The 23,103-nt window shown below is 58.0% G+C and overlaps 1 protein-coding gene and 1 long non-coding RNA gene across 6 annotated transcripts in view; one reads left to right on the top strand and one right to left on the bottom strand.

Annotated features, from left to right (window-relative positions):
* Positions 1–8,860, bottom strand: part of LOC139260349 (uncharacterized) — a 99,820-nt gene extending 90,960 nt beyond the window's left edge. For both annotated transcript variants that reach the window (XR_011592781.1, XR_011592782.1), the window contains exon 1: positions 8,449–8,860. This is a non-coding gene — a long non-coding RNA (uncharacterized lncRNA). The remainder of the gene's footprint in view (positions 1–8,448) is intronic.
* The window catches only part of cdk1 (cyclin dependent kinase 1), a 133,202-nt gene that overhangs the window by 85,591 nt on the left and 24,508 nt on the right, over positions 1–23,103 (top strand). The window contains exons 1-3 of one of the 4 annotated variants that reach the window (XM_070876861.1): positions 8,995–9,121; positions 9,971–10,076; positions 12,973–13,030. In XM_070876861.1, coding sequence (XP_070732962.1) covers positions 12,994–13,030 — 37 coding nt within the window. In that variant the 5' untranslated portion in view covers positions 8,995–9,121; positions 9,971–10,076; positions 12,973–12,993. Of the gene's footprint in view, positions 1–8,994; positions 9,153–9,970; positions 10,077–12,972; positions 13,031–23,103 lie in introns of those variants that run through there. The other 3 variants (XM_070876862.1, XM_070876863.1, XM_070876864.1) reach the window with 3 other exon arrangements.

The following is a 23,103-nucleotide window of genomic DNA, read 5'->3' as shown; positions in this document are numbered from 1 at the left end:
CCTCACATTTATATGTGTTGAATTTTATTTGTCAATTATATGCCCATTCTGCAAGTTTATTTATATACTCCTGTAATTTGTTGCAATCCTCCTCAGTATTGACTCTTCAACCCCCCACCCCCCCCCCCACCCAACTCCCCAATTTGGTATCATCCACAAATTTAGAAATTGTGTTTTTGATTCCAAAACCTAAATCATCCCAGCACTGATCCTTGTGGAACACCACTACCCACCTTCTGCCACTCTGAATAACTACTCTTTACCCCTACTCTCTGCTTTTTGTCTTGAAGTCAACTAGCTATCAATTCTGCTGCATGTCCCTTGACTCCACATTCTCTGACTTTGTTCATCAGTCTGTTATGGGGTACCTTATAAAAAGGCCTTTTGAAAATCAAGATAAATTACATCTACTGCATTACCATTGTCTACTCTCTCTGTTACATCTGCAAAAAATTCAATGAGGTTGATCAAGCAAGAATTTCACTTTTGAAATCCATGCTGACTATTCATTACGATATTTTTGGGTTCTTGATGTTCTTCTATTTTCTCCTTTAGTATGGATTCCATTATTTATGTTAAGCTGACTGGTCTATAATCTGCAGATGGGATGGCAGCTCCCTAGGAGCTCCCCCTGGCCATCTGCTGCCAACTTCACTCTTCTCTCTCACAATTTCCCCTCCCCACTGTTTAAGCCTAATAGGGGTAGAAAAATGCACCCACTAAGTATTTCCCTTACCCCGAGATCCCATGCTGCAAGGGCAGCTACCTGAGCCCACTGCCCATCCCCCACAGGCCTACCTCACGCTCCCCACTGGACTCAGCCAACTCAGCTGCTCCACCCGATCCACGACACCCGGTGAGCCTCCAACCACAGATTCGGGCCTACCTCACGCGCAAGCCTCCACCCAGCGGCGACTGGGCCTCTTCCCCTTCACCCAGCGACAACTGGGCCTCTTCCCCTCCACCCAGCGCTGACTGAGCCTCTTCCCCTCCACCCAGCTACAACTGGGCCTCTGTCTCTTACCCTCCACTTAGCGGTGATTGGGCCTCTTCCTCTTCACCCAGCGACGACTGAGCCTCTTCCCCTCCACCCAGGCGCAACTGGGCCTCTTCCCCCCCCCCCGCCCCACCCAGCGGCGACTGGGCCGCTTCTCCTCAAACGGCGACCTGGCTTCCTCTCCTCCACCAATGACCTGGCCTCCTCTTCTCCAGCGACGACCTGGCCTCTTCTCCTCCAGCACGTGGTGAGCACAATGGCTGTGACCACTCTGACCTCTCCTCCTTCCACTCTGAACACCCCAACCTCCACTCCACAAAATGGACCTCTGACCTTCCCAATGCCTGTCCCCAGCCAAGTCTCGGATCACCCACCATCTCACCGAAGGGCGCTACTCATTGCCGAGCTTACGGCCAACATTTCGGCGTAGGCAATTAGGCTCATACAACAGTGCTGGTCTCCAGTCGTCTTGGACCCCCTTGCACTGGATCAAGACCTTGTTCAGCTAAGCCCTTGTGGTAGCCGGTGTGCAACAGCCACCCCACGTTAAAAGAACTCATGCACAGGCATCTCCAACCCTTCAATATCAAGTTCGGGACCTGGAACATCAGGACCCTCATGGACAACTCCAACAGCAACAGGATGGCACGCCGCACCATCATAGTTGCCCGAGAACTTAAACACTTTGATGTTGACATCGCCGCCCTAAGCGAGACCCGGCTGGCAGGGTAAGGCCAGCTCAAGGAACAAGGTGTAGGTTACACCTTCTTCTGGAAAGGCAAACCAGAGGAAGAACGCCGCCTCCACGGAGTCGGTTTCGCTATCAAGAACGAGCTGGTCGACCGCCTCACAGACTCCCCCTGCGGGATTAACGAACGTCTCATGACTCTCCGACTCACTCTATCCCGGAACCAATGCGTCACAGTCATCAGTGCATACACCCCAATACTCGATGCAACAGATGACACCAAAAAGGGTTTTTACTCCAGCCTCTCAAAATCCCTGTCGCGCGTCCCTAAGGACAACAAACTGATCCTCCTCAGCGACTTCAACGCCAGGATCAGCAAGGACATAGCACTCTGGGGAGGCGTGATCGGCAGAGAGTGGGTGGGGAAAACCAATTCCAGCGGTACCCTGCTCCTGACAAAACACCCAGAGCACCACCTTGTGATCACCAACACCTTATTCTGCCAGAGGGACAAGTACAAGGCATCATGGCAACACCATCGCTCCAAACACTGGCACCTGCTCGACGATGTCATCGTCTGGGCCAGGGATCGCAAGGATGTGTGCATCACCCGTGCCATGAATGGAGCTGACGACTGCTGGATGGACCACCGCCTAATTCGTTCCATCATTAACATCAACATAGCCCCAAAGCAGTGATGGCAGCAGAAGCAGTGTCGCAAAAAAGTCAATGCCGGGGCACTCAAAGACCCAGCTCAGAAAACCCTATACAGCCAGCGCCTCACTGCTAACCTGGCATCCCTTGATGACCCCGAGATGTAGAATGCCCACAGCGCTTGGTCTGCCCTCCAGGCCTCCCTCTATAACCAATGCCTGCGAAGAGACGCTCGGTCACTCAACCAGGATACACCAGGACTGGTTTGATGAGAATGACCAAGAAATCCAAGAGCTAATAAATCGCAAGTGCCAAGACATTTTTGCACCTAAAACAACCCAACTCTGGAGCAGCAAAATAGCATTACAGACGGCTTAAGGCCAAGGTCCAATAAAAATCCTGCAACCTAAAGAACAGATGGTGGGTGGAGAAAGCACAGGAGATTCAGCAGCTGGCTGACAGCCATGATGTGCGAGGATTCTTCACTGCAGTCAAGGCCACCTAAGGCCCAAACACCCAAGGCCCCAAACACCCAAGGCCCCACCCCACTGCTGGCCCCAAGAACGGGGAGACACTCACGTAGGTCCCCTGCAGTCAGAATCAGGGGAAGTCATAACGGGGAACAAAGAAATGGCGGACCAATTGAACAAGTACTTTGGTTCGGTATTCACGAAGGAGGACACGAACAACCTTCCGGTTATAAAAGGGGTTGGGGGGTCTAGTAAGGAGGAGGAACTGAGGGAAATCCTTATTAGCCGGGAAATTGTGTTGGGGAAATTGATGGGATTGAAGGCCGATAAATCCCTAGGGCCTGATGGACTGCATCCCAGAGTACTTAAGGAGGTGGCCTTGGAAATAGTGGATGCGTTGACAGTCATTTTCCAACATTCCATTGACTCTGGATCAGTTCCTATAGAGTGGAGGGTAGCCAATGTAACCCCACTTTTTAAAAAAAGGAGGGAGAGAGAAAACAGGGAATTATAGACCGGTCAGCCTGACATCGGTAGTGGGTAAAATGATGGAATCAATTATTAAGGATGTCATAGCAGTGCATTTGGAAAGAGGTGACATGATCGGTCCAAGTCAGCATGGATTTGTGAAAGGGAAATCATGCTTGACAAATCTTCTGGAATTTTTTGAGGATGTTTCCAGTAGAGTGGACAAGGGAGAACCAGTTGATGTGATATATTTGGACTTTCAGAAGGCGTTCGACAAGGTCCCACACAAGAGATTGATGTGCAAAGTTAGAGCACATGGGATTGGGGGTAGTGTACTGACATGGATTGAGAACTGGTTGTCAGACAGGAAGCAAAGAGTAGGAGTAAATGGGTACTTTTCAGAATGGCAGGCAGTGACTAGTGGGGTACCGCAAGGTTCTGTGCTGGGGCCCCAGCTGTTTACACTGTACATTAATGATTTAGATGAGGGGATTAAATGTAGTATCTCCAAATTTGCGGATGACACTAAGTTGGGTGGCAGTGTGAGCTGCGAGGAGGATGCTGTGAGGCTGCAGAGCGACTTGGATAGGTTAGGTGAGTGGGCAAATGCATGGCAGATGAAGTATAATGTGGATAAATGTGAGGTTATCCACTTTGGTGGTAAAAACAGAGATACAGACTATTATCTGAATGGTGACAGATTAGGAAAAGGGGAGGTGCAAAGAGACCTGGGTGTCATGGTACATCAGTCATTGAGGGTTGGCATGTAGGTGCAGCAGGCGGTTAAGAAAGCAAATGGCATGTTGGCCTTCATAGCAAGGGGATTTGAGTACAAGGGCAGGGAGGTGTTGCTACAGTTGTACAGGGCATTGGTGAGGCCACACCTGGAGTATTGTGTACAGTTTTGGTCTCCTAACCTGAGGAAGGACATTCTTGCTATTGAGGGAGTGCAGCGAAGGTTCACCAGACTGATTCCCGGGATGGCGGGACTGACATATCAAGAAAGACTAGATCAACTGGGCTTGTATTCACTGGAATTCAGAAGAATGAGAGGGGACCTCATAGAAACATTTAAAATTCTGACGGGGTTAGACAGGTTAGATGCAGGAAGAATGTTCCCAATGTTGGGGAAGTCCAGAACCAGAGGTCACAGTCTAAGGATAAGGGGTAAGCCATTTAGGACCGAGATGCGGAGGAACTTCTTCACCCAGAGAGTGGTGAACCTGTGGAATTCTCTACCACAGAAAGTTGTTGAGGCCAATTCACTAAATATATTCAAAAAGGAGTTAGATGAGGTCCTTACTACTAGGGGGATCAAGGGGTATGGCGAGAAAGCAGGAATGGGGTACTGAAGTTGAATGTTCAGCCATGAACTCATTGAATGGCGGTGCAGGCTAGAAGGGCCGAATGGCCTACTCCTGCACCTATTTTCTATGTTTCTATCAAGGACACCGAAGCAGTCAGGACCCGTTGGAAGGAGCATTTCGAAGATCTCCTGAACCGACAGTCTGCCTTTGACTCGAGTGTCTTCAACTCCATCCCGCAGCATGCTACCCGCCACCATCTCAACGAAACCCCAGCCCTGAATGAGGTAGAAAAGGCAATCCGCCAGCTTAAGAACAAGGCAATGGGAGTGGATGGAATCCCTGCTGAAGCAATAAAGTATGGTGGAGAGGCACTATTGGCATGAATGCATAACCTCATCTCTCTCATCTGGAAGGAGGAGAGCATGCCGGGAGGTCTCAGAGATGCAGTAATCGTGACCATCTTTAAAAAAGGGGACAAATCCGACCGCGGCAACTACACAGGAATCTCCCTGTTATCAGCCACTGGGAAAGTCGTCGCTAGAATCCTCCTCAACCGTTTTCTCCCTGTGGCCGAGGAGCTCCTCCTGGAGTCACAGTGCGGATTTTGTCCTCTATGGGGTACAATGGACATGATTTTTACAGCGCGACAGCTGCAAGAAAAATGCAGGGAACAGCACCAACCATTGTACATAAGAACATAAGAATTAGGAACAGGAGTAGGCCATCTAGCCCCTCGAGCCTGCTCCGCCATTCAAAAAGATCATGGCTGATCTGGTCGTGGACTCAGCTCCACTTACTCGCCCGCTCCCCATATCCCTTAATTCCCTTATTGGTTAAAAATTTATCTATCTGTGATTTGATTACATTGAATGAGCTAGCCTCAACTGCTTCCTTGGGCAGAGAATTCCACAGATTCACAACCCTCTGGGAGAAGAAATTCCTTCTCAACTCGGTTTTAAATTGGCTGCCCCGTATTTTGAGGCTGTGCCCCCTAGTTCTAGTCTCCCCGACCAGTGGAAACAACTTCTCTGCCTCTATCTTGTCTATCCCTTTCATTATTTTAAATGTTTCTATAAGATCACCCCTCATCCTTCTGAACGCCAACGAGTAAAGACCCAGTCTACTCAATCTATCATCATAAGGTAACCCCCTCATCTCCGGAATCAGCCTAGTGAATCGTCTCTGTACCCCCCCCCCCCCATTGCTAGTATATCCTTCCTTAAGTAAGGTGACCAAAACTGCACGCAGTACTCCAGGTGCGGCCTCACCAATACCCTGTACAGTTGCAGCAGGACCTCCCTGCTTTTGTACTCCATCCCTCTTGCAATGATGGCCAACATTCCATTCGCCTTCCTGATTATCTGCTGTACCTGCAAACTAACTTTTTGGGATTCATGCACAAGGATCCCCAGGTCCCTCTGCACCGCAGCATGTTGTAATTTCTCCCCATTCAAATAATATTCCCTTTTACTGTTTTTTTTCCCCAAGGTGGATGACCTCACATTTTCCGACATTGTATTCCATTTGCCAAACCTTAGCCCATTCGCTTAACCTATCTAAATCTCTTTGCAGCCTCTCTGTGTCCTCTACACAACCCGCTTCCCCACTAATCTTTGTGTCATCTGCAAATTTTGTTACACTACACTCTGTCCCCTCCTCCAGGTCATCTATGTATATTGTAAACAGTTGTGGTCCCAGCACCGATCCCTGTGGCACACCACTAACCACCGATTTCCAACCTGAAAAGGACCCATTTATCCCAACTCTCATCTTTCTGTTAGCCAGCCAATTCTCTATCCATGCTAATACATTTCCGCTGACTCCGCGTACCTTTATCTTCTGCAGTAACCTTTTGTGTGGCACCTTATAGAATGCCTTTTGGAAATCTAAATACACCACATCCATCGGTACACCTCTATCCACCATGCTCGTTATATCTTCAAAGAATTCCAGTAAATTAGTTAAACATGATTTCCCCTTCATGAATCCATGTTGCATCTGCTTGATTGCACTATTCCTATCTAGATGTCCCGCTATTTCTTTCTTAATGATAGTTTCAAGCATTTTCCCCACTACAGATGTTAAACTAACCGGCCTATAGTTACCTGCCTTTTGTCTGCCCCCTTTTTTAAACAGAGGCGTTACATTAGCTGCTTTCCAATCCACTGGTACCTCCCCAGAGTCCAGAGAATTTTGGTGGATTATAACGAATGCATCTGCTATAACTTCCGCCATCTCTTTTAATACCCTGGGATGCATTTCATCAGGACCAGGGGACTTGTCTACCTTCAGTCCCATTAGCCTGTCCAGCACTACCCCCCTAGTGATAGTGATTGTCTCAAGGTCCTCCCTTCCCACATTCCTGTGGCCTGCAAATTTTGGCATGGTTTTTGTGTCTTCCACTGTAAAGACGGAAGCAAAATAATTGTTTAAGGTCTCAGCCATTTCCACATTTCCCATTATTAAATCCCCCTTTTCATCTTCTAAGGGACCAACATTTACTTTAGTCACTCTTTTCCGTTTTATATATCTGTAAAAGCTTTTACTATCTGTTTTTATGTTTTGCGCAAGTTTACCTTCGTAATCTATCTTCCCTTTCTTTATTGCTTTTTTAGTCATTCTTTGCTGTTGCTTAAAATTTTCCCAATCCTCCAGTTTCCACTAACCTTGGCTACCTTATACGCATTGGTCTTTGATTTGATACTTTCCTTTATTTCCTTGGTTATCCACGGCTGGTTATCCCTTCTCTTGCCGCCCTTCTTTTTCACTGGAATATATTTTTGTTGCGCACTATGAAAGAGCTCTTTAAAAGTCCTCCACTGTTCCTCAATTGTGCCACCGTTTAGTCCTTGTTTCCAGTCCACTTTAGCCAACTCTGCCCTCATCCCACTGTAGTCCCCTTTGATTAAGCATAGTACGCTCGTTTCTGACACAACTTCCTCATCCTCAATCTGTATTACAAATTCAACCATATTGTGATCACTCATTCCGAGAGGATCTTTTACGAGGAGATCGTTTATTTTTCCTGTCTCATTACACAGGACCAGATCTAAGATGGCTTGCTCCCTTGTAGGTTCTGTTACATACTGTTCTAAGAAACAATTCCGTATGCATTCTATGAATTCCTCCTCCAGGCTACCCCCTGCGATTTGATTTGACCAATCGATATGTAGGTTAAAATCCCCCATGACTACTGCCATTCCTTTTTCACATGCCTCCATTATTCCCTTGATTATTGCCCGCCCCACCGTGAAGTTATTATTTGGGGGCCTATAAACTACGCCGACCAGTGACTTTATCCCCTTACTATCTCTAATCTCCACCCACAATGATTCAACATTTTGTTCATTGGAGCCAATATCATCCCTCACAACTGCCCTGATTTCATCTTTTATTAACAGAGCTACCTCACCTCCTTTCCCTTCTTGCCTATCTTTCGGAATCGTCAGATACCCCTGTATGTTTAATTCCCAGTCTTGGCCACCTTGCAACCATGTTTCTGTAATGGCCACCAAATCATACCCATTTGTAATGAGGTACTACTTTAGCTGACAGTTCCCGATTTCCAAAATGGCCGATCCGTGCACTCAGCCCATTTAAGATCGCAAACCCCACCTCAGGACGGTATGCAGTTCCGGTGGTTTGTCGGCGGTATGCGATGAAAATCGTACTTTTTGGGCGGTGTGCGGGCAGTCCGGCACGGTGGATGGTGTGCATACCGCTCGGCGTTATGTCAATGATGAATATTCCGCCGAGCAGTATGCAGGTGTTTTTTGATGAAAATAGCATTTTTGGGTGGTACGCGGGTGATAGCGGGCAGTATGTCGACCAATTTCGGGCCCCTAATGTTCCAGTATACATTACCTTTCGTTATAATCCGTGCATTCAATTGGTGTGAGTGATCTCCTGGACTGGTTTCCACCGCCTGAGATGGTTAGAGAGGAATTGTCCAGAGTATTTTTATTCCCTTATTGGCCCGGGGTTTTCCTCTGGTGGACCAGATGGTCTTTCCCTCGATCAAAAACAGAAAATGCTGGAAATACCCAGCAGGCCAGGCAGCACCTATGGAGAGCGAGACATGGTCTTTTCCTATGTATGTAATTCGGTTGTTCTTCAGTCAATCTATGCGAATTAAAATCCGCCTGATGGCGTGAAACTATCAGAAAAGAAATGCTCAGCAGCCACAGAAACCTGGCCGGTCCGTCAGACACACGGCCTCCCTGCATCCAGACACGGCCGCTTTGCTTGCTCTATTCGCGCCTTTCTCTCTGATCACCGAAGAGCTCGGCGAAGGACACCTCCCCCCACCCGCCCCGGCCGCCTCCAGAATGCAGCCTTTCTGATTGGTCCCTTTGAATCCAAATGGCGGCACTGATTGGCTACCGGTTTGAATCGGAGGGGAACGGTTGGAGCGCGCTCGCGGACATTCAAACAACGGCGGGAGCAGGAGCGGCAGCGTCAGTGTCAGTGTCCGGGCCCGGGCCTCCCTTCCTCACTGCGCGCCGCTCGGCTCCGGCTCCTGCTCCGGCAGCTGCAGGTTCGTCCTCGCCACTCGGCAGGTGAAGGCGGTGGGTCCGGGAACGCGGGCCTCGGCAAGCTCCCCGGGTGGGGTGCGGGTGGTGGTCTCTGCCTTCGCCGGAGGGTTGATTCCCGGGCCTCCTGGGTGGGTAGCGGGCTGGCTGGAGTTCGGGAGGCGGTGAGCAGCGATCGGCGGCACCAGGCCTCCCGGACGCACGGCACGGGGTAGGTAGGTGGCTTCCTTAAAACAGCCCCTGGGCCCCACGAAGCAGCAACTCGTGGAATGTGCGGACGCCCCCGGTGAGGCGCACTGGGCCCTCCTGCTTTTGTTTCAGATTTCCAGCAGCTGCAGTACTGTAGTTTTATGTTCCATTCTGCTCTTGCCAAATTAGTTAATCTCGTTCAGGGCAGTGGTATGAGGGTTGTAATGGTCGGAGTGATCCTGGACTGTGCAGGAGGAACATTGGGCGAGTTCATGTTCCTGGTACCAGTTACCAGTTCTGGAAAGTGCATGTCTGGTGTGGACTCTGGCAGGCTTGGCTTTGATGCTCATCTCAGCTGAACAGCTTATTTGTACTCATTGAGGTCAATAGAAGTGTACACTCTTGAGTGTAGATCGCAAATGTAATTGCTCGCCTTCTAACCTGCTGTGTGTGTGGACACTGACAGATTCCAGGACTTGTGGGGTTGTCACACTGGAGAAATTTATTTGTACGTGGAGAAATGTATTTGTATGTGTGTGGTGTATGTATGTATGTATATATATGTATGTATGTATAACACTAAGAATTTCACAGCTTGTATATTTGTTTAAGCTCTAACGTAAGTTATAGAAGAAATCAATTAACTTTGTTTCTGTATTCAACAGACCAACCTGACCATTCATTGATTTCCCAAAAGCTACCTGGACAGTCATCATCTGGACCTAAGTTATTTCCTGGAAGATTTCTCTCTGCTTTGGCCTTTCAATAGGGGTAGGTTTTCAGATATTTTGCCTCCTTGTGTCTGTTTAAATTCCTCCTCTTGCTGGCCACTGCCACATTTCCTCCTTCAACTGGGAAGTTGGGAACACCTGGAGTCCAAGATTGCACCCAAGTTTTCTTTAAAAATCCACAAACAATTCTGTACTCTGTACAATGGCAATGAGGTGCAATAGCAAAGGAAAAACCAGCAGTGACTGCAAAACAAAATTTGCATTCATGTCAAACATGTTTCCTTCAATGTTCTGTCTGTAATTATTGTGGTACTTCCCAGACTGCTGCACTGTTAGTCACTTTATATTTCAGTCTATGACTGTCAATGGAAACACAGGCAGAGGCAGGAATTACAGACTGGATTGTAAAGCCACCTGCTCCAGTATTACCATAGGAAGGGGGAAGCGGTAAAGCACAAGCCTGGCGTGATGCCTCGGCACACTACAATAACTAATTTGCTGCCATATAAGGGAGAAATTGTACACATTTATGTGCAGTGTACCTGAAGGCTACTGGTGCCTGTGGAGCCGTACTCTAGCGTGGTTCAGGATATGTTGAGAGAAAATTGGAAGAGTGAATGGAGAGAAAGAAAGTGTCATTTATGTTCCATAGTGAGAATCGCGGCAGCCAAGTTGTGCACAGCGAACTACCACAAACAGCAGTGTGATAATGACCAGACAATCTGTTGATTTGAGGAATAAATATTGGCCAGGACACTGGGGATAACTCCCCTGTTCTTCAAAATAGTGCCATGGGATCTTTTACGTCAAGGTGAGAGGGCAGACAGGGCCTCGATTTAACATCTCGTACGAAAGAGGATCCTGACAGTGCAGCACTCCCTCAGCACTGTACTGGAGTGTCAGCCTAGATTTATGTGCTCAAGTTCCTGGATTGGGACTTGAACCCACAACTTTCTGACTCAGTTGAGTGTGCTACCCACTGAGCCACAACTGACAGTAGGGTAGAGGTTGCATTAGCCAAGTTGAATGAAAGGAGTGAGGTATGACTGACTGAGCCATAGAGAACGAGCAGTGAGCTCTTTTTGTGACATAATCCAAAAACACAGTGTCACTTTCCACATGTACGCTGATGACACCCAGCTCTGCCTCACTACCACTTCTCACAACCCCCTCTTCGGTCTCTAAATTGTCAGACTGCTTGTCTGGCATCCACTTCTGGATGAGCAGAAATTTTCTCCGCTTGAATATTGGAAAGATCAAAGCTATTGTTTTCGGTCCCTGCCACAAACTCCATTTCCTACCCACGGACTCCATCCCTCTCCCCAACTCCTGTCTGAGGCCGAACCAGACTTGGCAACCTTGGTGTCATATTTGACCCTGAAATGAGCTTTCGATCATATATCCGCAACATAACCAAGATCACCTATTTCAACCTTGGTAACGTCGCCCGTCTCTGCCCTTTTCTCAGCTCATCCACCACTGAGGCCCTCATCCATGCCTTTGTTACCTCTAGTCTTGACTATTCCAACGCACACCTGGCTGGTCTACCACATTCTACCCTATGTAAACTAGAGATAATCCAAAACTCAGCTGCCCATGTCCTAACTGGCACCAAGTCCTGCTCACCCATCACCCCTGTGCTCGCTGGCCTACATCAGTTCCCAGTTAAGCAACACCACAATTTCAAAATTCTCAGCTTTGTTTTCAATTCCCTCCATGGCCTCGCCCCTCCTTATCTCTGTAATCTCCTCCAGTCCCACAACCATCAACCCCCCTTCTCGAGATGTCTGCGCTCCTCTAATTCTGCCCTCTTGAGCATCGCTGATAATTGCTCAACCATTGGTGGCCGTGCCTTCTGCTGCCGAGGCCCTAAGCTCTGGAATTCCCTGCCTAAACCGCTCTGTCTTTCTTTCCTCCTTCAAGATGCTCCTTAGCTTTTGGTCACTTATCCTAATTTCTCCTTGTGTGGCTCCATGTCATTTTTTTGTTTCATAATATTTTTGTTCAGTCACTATCAATGGCCAAGGTCCTTGGCAAATGCATCTTTATTATAAAATAATGAATCCTCTGACTCCGTGTGTGCAATGCCAAGGGAGAGCTGTCTATGTATGTGATTATTTTGAGACCGATGGTCCCAATACTGACCCCGGTGGACTTTATATCCTCCTGGCATTTGAAGGAAAGAACCATATGCTGGCACATGATGTGTTTCAGTAGCTGTGGTACAAATTAAGGGCTCTATTATGATACCCAGGATGTACAGATAATCTGATATTCAATTCTGGGAGCTTCACAAATTCTTGCGTGGTCCTTTTGTCGGCGAAATGCTGTGTATGTTATTCTTCAGCACCTCAACTGGTGTAAAATTGCCTGTCCGGTATTTAAGTACAGTTTGTAGTTCTAACTGACCAGAATAGACACACACCACCTTTTATTTCCTTCAGAAAGCAGTGAGTGCTGCGAGTAAATAAGCAATATAATTCCCAGTAACCTTTTGAAATCACTTTCCACAAAATAGAATTTTTGGAGTGTTTTTAATTTGCTTAATTTACAGACAATTTGGAACATAGGATAATGGAGTTGTTAACTAATTGTACCAATCAATCTCTCTCAATTAGTCTAAAACAGACCCAAGTGTAACGTAATCAAAACTGCAGTGGTGGAAAATATTGGGAGCCAAAGGCCCAAAGTCATCTGTTCATTCCAAGCATGCTACACTTGCCATATGCCGTGTCTCAAATTACTCATGCTGTATTCCAAAATGTTTTCTGAAATAAATTTGCAGTTATTTTGGTAAGATTTAAGGTTTTGAAGAATCCAAACGAGGCTCTGGTGCATTATGGTGTTGAATTTGAACATTTAAAAATAAAATTGAAGCCTCTTTATTTTGTGTATCTCAAGAATCTGATGCTCTAATATATATGTCCGGTTTTCAGGCTTCGGGTGTGAACACAAGCATGGACGATTATGTGAAGATAGAGAAAATTGGTGAAGGTGAGCAATTTTTTTCAAAATTTGATCGTTAGGCTGACTCACAAGATCTGCAACATAAGAATTAAGAGCAGGAGTAGGCCATATGACCCCTCGAGCCTGCTCTACCATTTAATACGATCATGGCTGATCCAATCATGGACTCAGGTCCACTTCCCTGCCTGCTCTCCATAACCCTTTATTCCCTTATCGTTTTAAGAAACTGTCTCTTTCTGTCTTATATTTATTCAATGTCCCAGCTTCCACAGCTCCACAACCCTCAGAGAAGAAATTTCTCCTCATTTCAGTTTTAAATGGGCGGCCCCTTATTCTAAGATCATGCCCTCTAGTTCTAGTCTCCCCCATCAGTGGAAACATCCTCTCTGCATCCACCTTGTCAAGCCCCCTCATAATCTTATACATTTCAATAAGATCACCTCTCATTCTTCTGAATTCCAATGAGTAGAGGCCCAACCGACTCAACCTTTCATCATAAGTCAACTCCCCTCATCTCCGGAATCAACCTTGTGAACCTTCTCTGAACTGCCTCCAAAGCACCTATATCCTTTCGTAAATATGGAAATCAAAACTGCATGCAGTATTCCAGGTGTGGCCTTACTAATACCCTGTACCACTGTAGCAAGACTTCCCTGCTTTTATACTCCACTCTTTAAAACCTACCTTTTTTGATCAAGCTTTTGGTCACCGGTCCAATTATCTTTGACTTGGTGTCAATCATTTATTTGATAATACTCCTGTGAAGCATCTTGTAACGTTTTACTATGTTAAAAAAACTATATAAATAAAAGTTGTTGTTGTGGACTCAAACAATTATGAAAGTAAACCAGAGCAACTTGCATTTATATAACACCGTTAATGTAATAAAACGCCCCATGGCGTTTCACTGGAGCATGATAAATCAAAATTTGACACTGAACCACATAGAGATATTGGGTCAGATGACCAAAGCTTGGTCAAAGAGGTAGGTTTTAAGGAGGAGAGAGAGCGGCTAAGAACATAAGAAATAGGAGCAGGAATAGGCCATTCGGATCCTCGAGCCTGCGCCGCCATTCAGTAAGATCATGGCCGATCTTCTACCTCAATTCCACTTTCCTGCATATCCCTTGATTCCCTTAATGTTCAAAAATCTATTGATCTCTGTCTTGAATATACTCAACGGCTGAGCATCCACAGCCCTCTGGGGTAGAGAATTCCAAAGAGTGAAGAAATTTCTCTTCATCTGAGTCCGAAATGACTGACCCCTGATTCGAGACTCCCCAGCCAGGGAAAACATCCTCCCTGTATCTACCCTGTCAAGCCCTGTAAGAATTTTGTGTGTTTCAATGAGATCACCTCTCCATCTAAACTCTAGAGAATATAGGCCTAGTCTACTCAATCTCTCATAGGACAAACTCCCCCCGCCCCCCCCCCCCATCCCAGGAATCAGTCTGGTGAACCTTCGTCGCACTCCCTCCATGGAAAGTACATCCTTCCTTGGTTAAGGAGACCAAAACTGCACAAATACTCCAGGTATGGTCTCACCAGGTCCCGATATAATTGCGGTAAGAAATCTTACTCTTGTACTCCAATCCTCTTGGAATAAAGGCCAACGTACCATTTGCTTTCTTAATTGCTTGCTGTACCTGCATGTTAATTTTCAGTGATTTGTGTACAACCACACCCAGGTCCCTCTCAACACCAACATTTCCCAATCTCGCCGTTTTTTAAAAAAAAAAAATACTCTGCTTTTCTATTTTTCCAACCAAAGTGGATAACTTCAAATTTCTCCACATTATATTCCACTTGCCATGTTCTTGCCCACTCACATAGCCTGTCTATATCCCCCTGAAGCCTCTTTGCATCCTCCTCACAACTTACATTCCCACCTAGCTTTGTATCATCAGCAAGCTTGGATATATTACATTTGGTCCCCTCGTATAAATCATTGATATAGATTGTGAATAGCTGAGGCCCACGCACTGATCCTTGCGGCACTCCACTAGGTATAGTCTGCCAACCCGAAAATGACCCGTATATTCCTACTGTGTTTTCTGTCTGTGAACCAATCCTCAATTAGAGAACTTTCCAGCACAGAAGGAGACCATTTCGGCCCGTCGTGTCCATGCCGACCAACAAGAGGCTATCCAGCCCAATGTCGCTTTCCAGCTCTAGGTCCGTAACCCTGCAGGTTACAGCACTTCAGGTGCACATCCAATTATTTTTTAAATGTGATGAGGGTTTCTGCCTCTATCGCCCTTTCAGGCAGTGTGGTCCAGACCCCCACAACACTCTGCGTGAAGAAATTTTCCCTCAAATGCCCTCCAATCCTTCCACCAATAACTAAATTTTCACTGTTAAAATGGCCAACATGCTCCACCCTTTGTTTCTAATTGGTCCCCTTGGAGGATAAGCCACACCCTGAAGCACACAGGAATGTGTCACTTGAACCGCCCATCCCAAGGTCTCACTGACTTTGCAAATCGATCCACTGTGACTTCCTGAAGCGACAGAGGGCAGAGCTCTCCAGAAGACAGCAAGGGCCAGTCAAAGTCCTGTTCCCCAGTCCAAGTACATCCCTCTCCCAGCTGAAGTGCCTTACCCCAGTCCAAGTGCATGCCTCCCCCAGCTGAAGTGCTTTAACCCAGTCGAAGTACATCCCCCCCCGCCGAAGTGCTTTATCCCAGTGCACCTGCATCCTCTTCCCCCTCCTCCCTCCCCCATAGATGGGGCAGGCATTGTCTACGGATTGTGAACTGGTTTATTGGGCGTGAAGTGAATAGTGACAATGTCGTGACTTCTGGATATCATCCACTCCAACGATGTCCCTTGTAGGGGGTTGGAAGAACGTGACTGTCTTCCCTGAGTTGCCCCTCCCCCCTCCCCTCCCCTCCCCTCCCTGCGCGGCCCACTCCCCTCCCCTCCCTGCGCGGCCCACTCCCCTCCCCTACCCTCCCTGCGGGGCCCACTCCCCTCCCCTCCCTTCCCTGCGCGGCCCACTCCCCTCCCCAGCGCGGCCCACTCCCCTCCCCTCCCTTCCCTGCGCGGCCCACTCCCCTCCCCTCCCTTCCCTGCGGGGCCCACTCCCCTCCCCTCCCCTCCCTGCGCGGCCCACTCCCCTCCCCTCCCCTCCCTGCGCGGCCCACTCCCCTCCCCTCCCCTCCCTGCGTGGCCCCCTCCCCTCCCCTCCCTGCGCGGCCCCCTCCCCTCCCCTCCCTGCGCGGCCCCCTCCCCTCCCCTCCCTGCGCGGCCCCCTCCCCTCCCCTCCCTGCGCGGCCCCCTCCCCTCCCCTCCCTGCGCGGCCCCCTCCCCTCCCTTCCCTGCGCGGCCCCCTCCCCTCCCCTCCCTGCGCGGCCCACTCCCCTCCCTGCGCGGCCCACTCCCCTCCCCTCCCCTGCCTGCACGGCCCACTCCCCTCCCCTCCCCTCCCTGCGCGGCCCCCTCCCCTCCCCTCCTTGCGCGGCCCCCTCCCCTCCCCTCCCTGCGCGGCCCCCTCCCCTCCCCTCCCTGCGCGGCCCACTCCCCTCCCCTCCCTGCGCGGCCCACTCCCCTCCCCTCCCTGCGCGGCCCACTCCCCTCCCCTCCCCTCCCTGCGCGGCCCACTCCCCTCCCCTCCCCTCCCCTCCCTGCGCGGCCCACTCCCCTCCCCTCCCCTCCCTGCGCGGCCCACTCCCCTCCCCTCCCTGCGCGGCCCACTCCCCTCCCCTCCCCTCCCTGCGCGGCCCACTCCCCTCCCCTCCCCTCCCTGCGCGGCCCACTCCCCTCCCCTCCCCTCCCTGCGCGGCCCACTCCCCTCCCCTCCCCTCCCTGCGCGGCCCACTCCCCTCCCCTCCCCTCCCTGCGCGGCCCACTCCCCTCCCCTCCCCTCCCTGCGCGGCCCACTCCCCTCCCCTCCCCTCCCTGCGCGGCCCACTCCCCTCCCCTCCCCTCCCCTCCCTGCGCGGCCCACTCCCTCCCCTCCCCTCCCCTCCCTGCGCGGCCCACTCCCCTCCCCTCCCCTCCCTGCGCGGCCCCCTCCCCTCCCTGCGCGGCCCACTCCCCTCCCCTCCCGCGCGGCCCCCCTCCTCTCCCTGCGCGGCCCACTCCCCTCCCCTCCCCGCGCGGCCCCTCCCCTCCCCTCCCTGCGCGGCCCACTCCCCTCCCCTCCCCTCCCTGCGCGGCCCACTCCCCTCCCCTCCCCTCCCCTCCCTGCGCGGCCCACTCCCCTCCCCTCCCCTCCCTGCGCGGCCCACTCCCCTCCCCTCCCTTCCCTGCGCGGCCCCCTCCCCTCCCTTCCCTCCCCTCCCCTCCCTTCCCTGCGCGGCCCCCTCCCCTCCCTTCCCTGCGCGGCCCACTCCCCTCCCCTCCCTGCGCGGCCCACTCCCCTGCCTGCGCGGCCCACTCCCCTCCCCTCCCCTCCCTGCCCGCCCCCTCGCCTCCCTGCCCGCCCCCTCGCCTCCCTGCCCGCCCCCTCGCCTCCCTGCCCGCCCCCTCGCCTCCCTGCCCGCCCCCTCGCCTCCCTGCCCGCCCCCTCGCCTCCCTGCCCGCCCCCTCGCCTCCCTGCCCGCCCCCTCGCATCCCTGCCCGCCCCCTCGCCTCCCTGCCCGCCCCCTCCCCTCCCTGCGCGGCCCACACCCCTCCCCTCCCCTCCCTGCGCGGCCCACTCCGCTCCCCTCCCCTCCCTGCGCGGCCCCACTCCCCTCCCCTCCCTGCGCGGCCCGCACCCTCCCCTCCCCTTCTTGCCCCCGGTCGTCCTGGCCCGCCCCCTCCCCTCCCCTCCCTGCCCCCGGTCGGCCCGGCCCACCCCCGGTCGGCCTCGCCCCTCCCTGCCGCCCCCTCCCCTCCCCTCCTGCCGCCCCTCCCCCCCTCCCTGCCGCCCCCTCCCCTCCCCTCCCTGCCGCCCCCCCCCCTCCCCTTCCCTTCCCGCCCCCCTACCCCTCCCCTCCCTGCCGCCCCCCTCCCCTCCCCTCCCGCCCCTCCCCTCCCTGCCCCCCTCCCCTCCCCTCCTCTGCCCCGCCCCCTCCCCTCCTGCCCGCCCCCTCCCCTCCCCTCCCTGCCCGCCCCCTCCCCTCCCCTCCCGCCCCCTCCCCTCCCTGCCCCCTCCCCTCCCCTCCCTGCGCGGCCCCCTCCCCTCCCCTCCCTGCGCGGCCCCCTCCCCTCCCTTCCCTGCGCGGCCCCCTCCCCTCCCCTCCCCTCCCCTCCCTGCGCGGCCCACTCCCCTCCCTGCGCGGCCCACTCCCCTCCCCTCCCCTGCCTGCGCGGCCCACTCCCCTCCCCTCCCCTGCCTGCACGGCCCACTCCCCTCCCCTCCCCTCCCTGCGCGGCCCCCTCCCCTCCCCTCCCTGCGCGGCCCCCTCCCCTCCCCTCCCTGCGCGGCCCCCTCCCCTCCCCTCCCTGCGCGGCCCCCTCCCCTCCCCTCCCTGCGCGGCCCCCTCCCCTCCCCTCCCTGCGCGGCCCCCTCCCCTCCCCTCCCTGCGCGGCCCCCTCCCCTCCCCTCCCTGCGCGGCCCCCTCCCCTCCCCTCCCTGCGCGGCCCCCTCCCCTCCCCTCCCTGCGCGGCCCCCTCCCCTCCCCTCCCTGCGCGGCCCCCTCCCCTCCCCTCCCTGCGCGGCCCCCTCCCCTCCCCTCCCTGCGCGGCCCCCTCCCCTCCCCTCCCTGCGCGGCCCCCTCCCCTCCCCTCCCTGCGCGGCCCACTCCCCTCCCCTCCCCTCCCTGCGCGGCCCACTCCCCTCCCCTCCCCTCCCTGCGCGGCCCACTCCCCTCCCCTCCCCTCCCTGCGCGGCCCACTCCCCTCCCCTCCCCTCCCTGCGCGGCCCACTCCCCTCCCCTCCCCTCCCTGCGCGGCCCACTCCCCTCCCCTCCCCTCCCTGCGCGGCCCACTCCCCTCCCCTCCCCTCCCTGCGCGGCCCACTCCCCTCCCCTCCCCTCCCTGCGCGGCCCACTCCCCTCCCCTCCCCTCCCTGCGCGGCCCACTCCCCTCCCCTCCCCTCCCTGCGCGGCCCACTCCCCTCCCCTCCCCTCCCTGCGCGGCCCACTCCCCTCCCCTCCCCTCCCTGCGCGGCCCACTCCCCTCCCCTCCCCTCCCTGCGCGGCCCACTCCCCTCCCCTCCCCTCCCTGCGCGGCCCACTCCCCTCCCCTCCCCTCCCTGCGCGGCCCACTCCCCTCCCCTCCCCTCCCTGCGCGGCCCACTCCCCTCCCCTCCCCTCCCTGCGCGGCCCACTCCCCTCCCCTCCCCTCCCTGCGCGGCCCACTCCCCTCCCCTCCCCTCCCTGCGCGGCCCACTCCCCTCCCCTCCCCTCCCTGCGCGGCCCACTCCCCTCCCCTCCCCTCCCTGCGCGGCCCACTCCCCTCCCCTCCCCTCCCTGCGCGGCCCACTCCCCTCCCCTCCCCTCCCTGCGCGGCCCACTCCCCTCCCCTCCCCTCCCTGCGCGGCCCACTCCCCTCCCCTCCCCTCCCTGCGCGGCCCACTCCCCTCCCCTCCCCTCCCTGCGCGGCCCACTCCCCTCCCCTCCCCTCCCTGCGCGGCCCACTCCCCTCCCCTCCCCTCCCTGCGCGGCCCACTCCCCTCCCCTCCCCTCCCTGCGCGGCCCACTCCCCTCCCCTCCCCTCCCTGCGCGGCCCACTCCCCTCCCCTCCCCTCCCTGCGCGGCCCACTCCCCTCCCCTCCCCTCCCTGCGCGGCCCACTCCCCTCCCCTCCCCTCCCTGCGCGGCCCACTCCCCTCCCCTCCCCTCCCTGCGCGGCCCACTCCCCTCCCCTCCCCTCCCTGCGCGGCCCACTCCCCTCCCCTCCCCTCCCTGCGCGGCCCACTCCCCTCCCCTCCCCTCCCTGCGCGGCCCACTCCCCTCCCCTCCCCTCCCTGCGCGGCCCACTCCCCTCCCCTCCCCTCCCTGCGCGGCCCACTCCCCTCCCCTCCCTGCGCGGCCCACTCCCCTCCCCTCCCTGCGCGGCCCCCTCCCCTCCCTGCGCGGCCCACTCCCCTCCCCTCCCCGCGCGGCCCCCTCCCCTCCCCTCCCCGCGCGGCCCCCTCCCCTCCCCTCCCCGCGCGGCCCCCTCCCCTCCCCTCCCCGCGCGGCCCACTCCCCTCCCCTCCCCTCCCTGCGCGGCCCACTCCCCTCCCCTCCCCTCCCCTCCCTGCGCGGCCCACTCCCCTCCCCTCCCTTCCCTGCGCGGCCCCCTCCCCTCCCTTCCCTGCGCGGCCCACTCCCCTCCCCTCCCTGCGCGGCCCACTCCCCTGCCTGCGTGGCCCACTCCCCTCCCCTCGCCTCCCTGCCCGCCCCCTCGCCTCCCTGCCCGCCCCCTCGCCTCCCTGCCCGCCCCCTCGCCTCCCTGCCCGCCCCCTCGCCTCCCTGCCCGCCCCCTCGCCTCCCTGCCCGCCCCCTCCCCTCCCTGCGCGGCCCACACCCCTCCCCTCCCCTCCCTGCGCGGCCCACTCCGCTCCCCTCCCCTCCCTGCGCGGCCCACTCCCCTCCCCTCCCCTCCCTGCGCGGCCCACTCCCCTCCCTTCCCCTCCCCTCCCTGCGCGGCCCACTCCCCTCCCCTCCCCTCCCTGCGCGGCCCACTCCCCTCCCCTCCCCTCCCTGCGCGGCCCACTCCCCTCCCCTCCCCTCCCTGCGCGGCCCACTCCCCTCCCCTCCCCGCGCGGCCCCCTCCCCTCCCCGCGCGGCCCACTCCCCTCCCCTTCCCTCCCTGCGCGGCCCACTCCCCTCCCCTCCCCTCCCTGCGCGGCCCACTCCCCTCCACTCCCCTCCCTGCGCGGCCCACTCCCCTCCCCTCCCCTCCCTGCGCGGCCCCCTCCCCTCCCTGCGCGGCCCACTCCCCTCCCCTCCCCTCCCCGCGCGGCCCCCTCCCCTCCCCGCGCGGCCCACTCCCCTCCCCTCCCCTCCCTGCGCGGCACACTCCCCTCCCCTCCCCTCCCTGCGCGGCCCACTCCCCTCCCCTCCCCTCCCTGCGCGGCGCACTCCCCTCCCCTCCCTGCGCGGCCCACTCCCCTCCCCTCCCCTCCCCTCCCCTCCCCTCCCTGCGCGGCCCACTCCCCTCCCCTCCCCTCCCCTCCCTGCGCGGCCCACACCCCTCCCCTCCCCTCCCTGCGCGGCCCACTCCGCTCCCCTCCCCTCCCTGCGCGGCCCACTCCCCTCCCCTCCCTGGGCGGCCCGCACCTTCCCCTCCCCTTCTTGCCCCCGGTCGTCCTGGCCCGCTCCCTCCCCTCCCCTCCCTGCCCCCGGTCGGCCCGGCCCACCCCCGGTCGGCCTCGCCCCTCCCTGCCGCCCCCTCCCCTCCCCTCCCTGCCGCCCCCTCCCCTCCCCTCCCTGCCGCCCCCTCCCCTCCCCTCCCTGCCGCCCCCTCCCCTCCCCTCCCTGCCGCCCCCTCCCCTCCCCTCCCTGCCGCCCCCTCCCCTCCCCTCCCTGCCGCCCCCTCCCCTCCCCTCCCTGCCGCCCCCTCCCCTCCCCTCCCTGCCGCCCCCTCCCCTCCCCTCCCTGCCGCCCCCTCCCCTCCCCTCCCTGCCGCCCCCTCCCCTCCCCTCCCTGCCGCCCCCTCCCCTCCCCTCCCTGCCGCCCCCTCCCCTCCCCTCCCTGCCGCCCCCTCCCCTCCCCTCCCTGCCGCCCCCTCCCCTCCCCTCCCCTCCCTGCCGCCCCCTCCCCTCCCCTCCCCTCCCTGCCGCCCCCTCCCCTCCCCTCCCCTCCCTGCCGCCCCCTCCCCTCCCCTCCCCTCCCTGCCGCCCCCTCCCCTCCCCTCCCTGCCGCCCCCTCCCCTCCCCTCCCTGCCGCCCCCTCCCCTCCCCTCCCTGCCGCCCCCTCCCCTCCCCTCCCTGCCGCCCCCTCCCCTCCCCTCCCTGCCGCCCCCTCCCCTCCCCTCCCTGCCGCCCCCTCCCCTCCCCTCCCTGCCGCCCCCTCCCCTCCCCTCCCTGCCGCCCCCTCCCCTCCCCTCCCTGCCGCCCCCTCCCCTCCCCTCCCTGCCGCCCCCTCCCCTCCCCTCCCTGCCGCCCCCTCCCCTCCCCTCCCTGCCGCCCCCTCCCCTCCCCTCCCTGCCGCCCCCTCCCCTCCCCTCCCTGCCGCCCCCTCCCCTCCCCTCCCTGCCGCCCCCTCCCCTCCCCTCCCTGCCGCCCCCTCCCCTCCCCTCCCTGCCGCCCCCTCCCCTCCCCTCCCTGCCGCCCCCTCCCCTCCCCTCCCTGCCGCCCCCTCCCCTCCCCTCCCTGCCGCCCCCTCCCCTCCCCTCCCTGCCGCCCCCTCCCCTCCCCTCCCTGCCGCCCCCTCCCCTCCCCTCCCTGCCGCCCCCTCCCCTCCCCTCCCTGCCGCCCCCTCCCCTCCCCTCCCTGCCGCCCCCTCCCCTCCCCTCCCTGCCGCCCCCTCCCCTCCCCTCCCTGCCGCCCCCTCCCCTCCCCTCCCTGCCGCCCCCTCCCCTCCCCTCCCTGCCGCCCCCTCCCCTCCCCTCCCTGCCGCCCCCTCCCCTCCCCTCCCTGCCGCCCCCTCCCCTCCCCTCCCTGCCGCCCCCTCCCCTCCCCTCCCTGCCGCCCCCTCCCCTCCCCTCCCTGCCGCCCCCTCCCCTCCCCTCCCTGCCGCCCCCTCCCCTCCCCTCCCTGCCGCCCCCTCCCCTCCCCTCCCTGCCGCCCCTTCCCTCCCCTCCCCTCCCTGCCTCCCCCTCCCCTCCCCTCCCTGCCTCCCCCTCCCCTCCCCTCCCTGCCGCCCCCTCCCCTCCCCTCCCTGCCGCCCCCTCCCCTCCCCTCCCCGCCCGCCCCCTCCCCTCCCCTCCCCGCCCGCCCCCTCCCCTCCCCTCCCCGCCCGCCCCCTCCCCTCCCCTCCCCGCCCGCCCCCTCCCCTCCCCTCCCCGCCCGCCCCCTCCCCTCCCCTCCCCGCCCGCCCCCTCCCCTCCCCTCCCCGCCCGCCCCCTCCCCTCCCCTCCCCGCCCGCCCCCTCCCCTCCCCTCCCCGCCCGCCCCCTCCCCTCCCCTCCCCGCCCGCCCCCTCCCCTCCCCTCCCCGCCCGCCCCCTCCCCTCCCCTCCCCGCCCGCCCCCTCCCCTCCCGTCCCCTCCCTGCCCGCCCCCTCCCCTCCCGTCCCCTCCCTGCCCGCCCCCTCCCCTCCCGTCCCCTCCCTGCCCGCCCCCTCCCCTCCCGTCCCCTCCCT

Source organism: Pristiophorus japonicus, chromosome 3, assembly GCF_044704955.1.
Source record: "Pristiophorus japonicus isolate sPriJap1 chromosome 3, sPriJap1.hap1, whole genome shotgun sequence".
NCBI classification, from domain to species: domain Eukaryota; kingdom Metazoa; phylum Chordata; class Chondrichthyes; family Pristiophoridae; genus Pristiophorus; species Pristiophorus japonicus.
The sequence above is the reverse complement of the archived record's forward strand: the minus strand, read 5'-3'. Positions and strand labels throughout refer to the sequence as shown.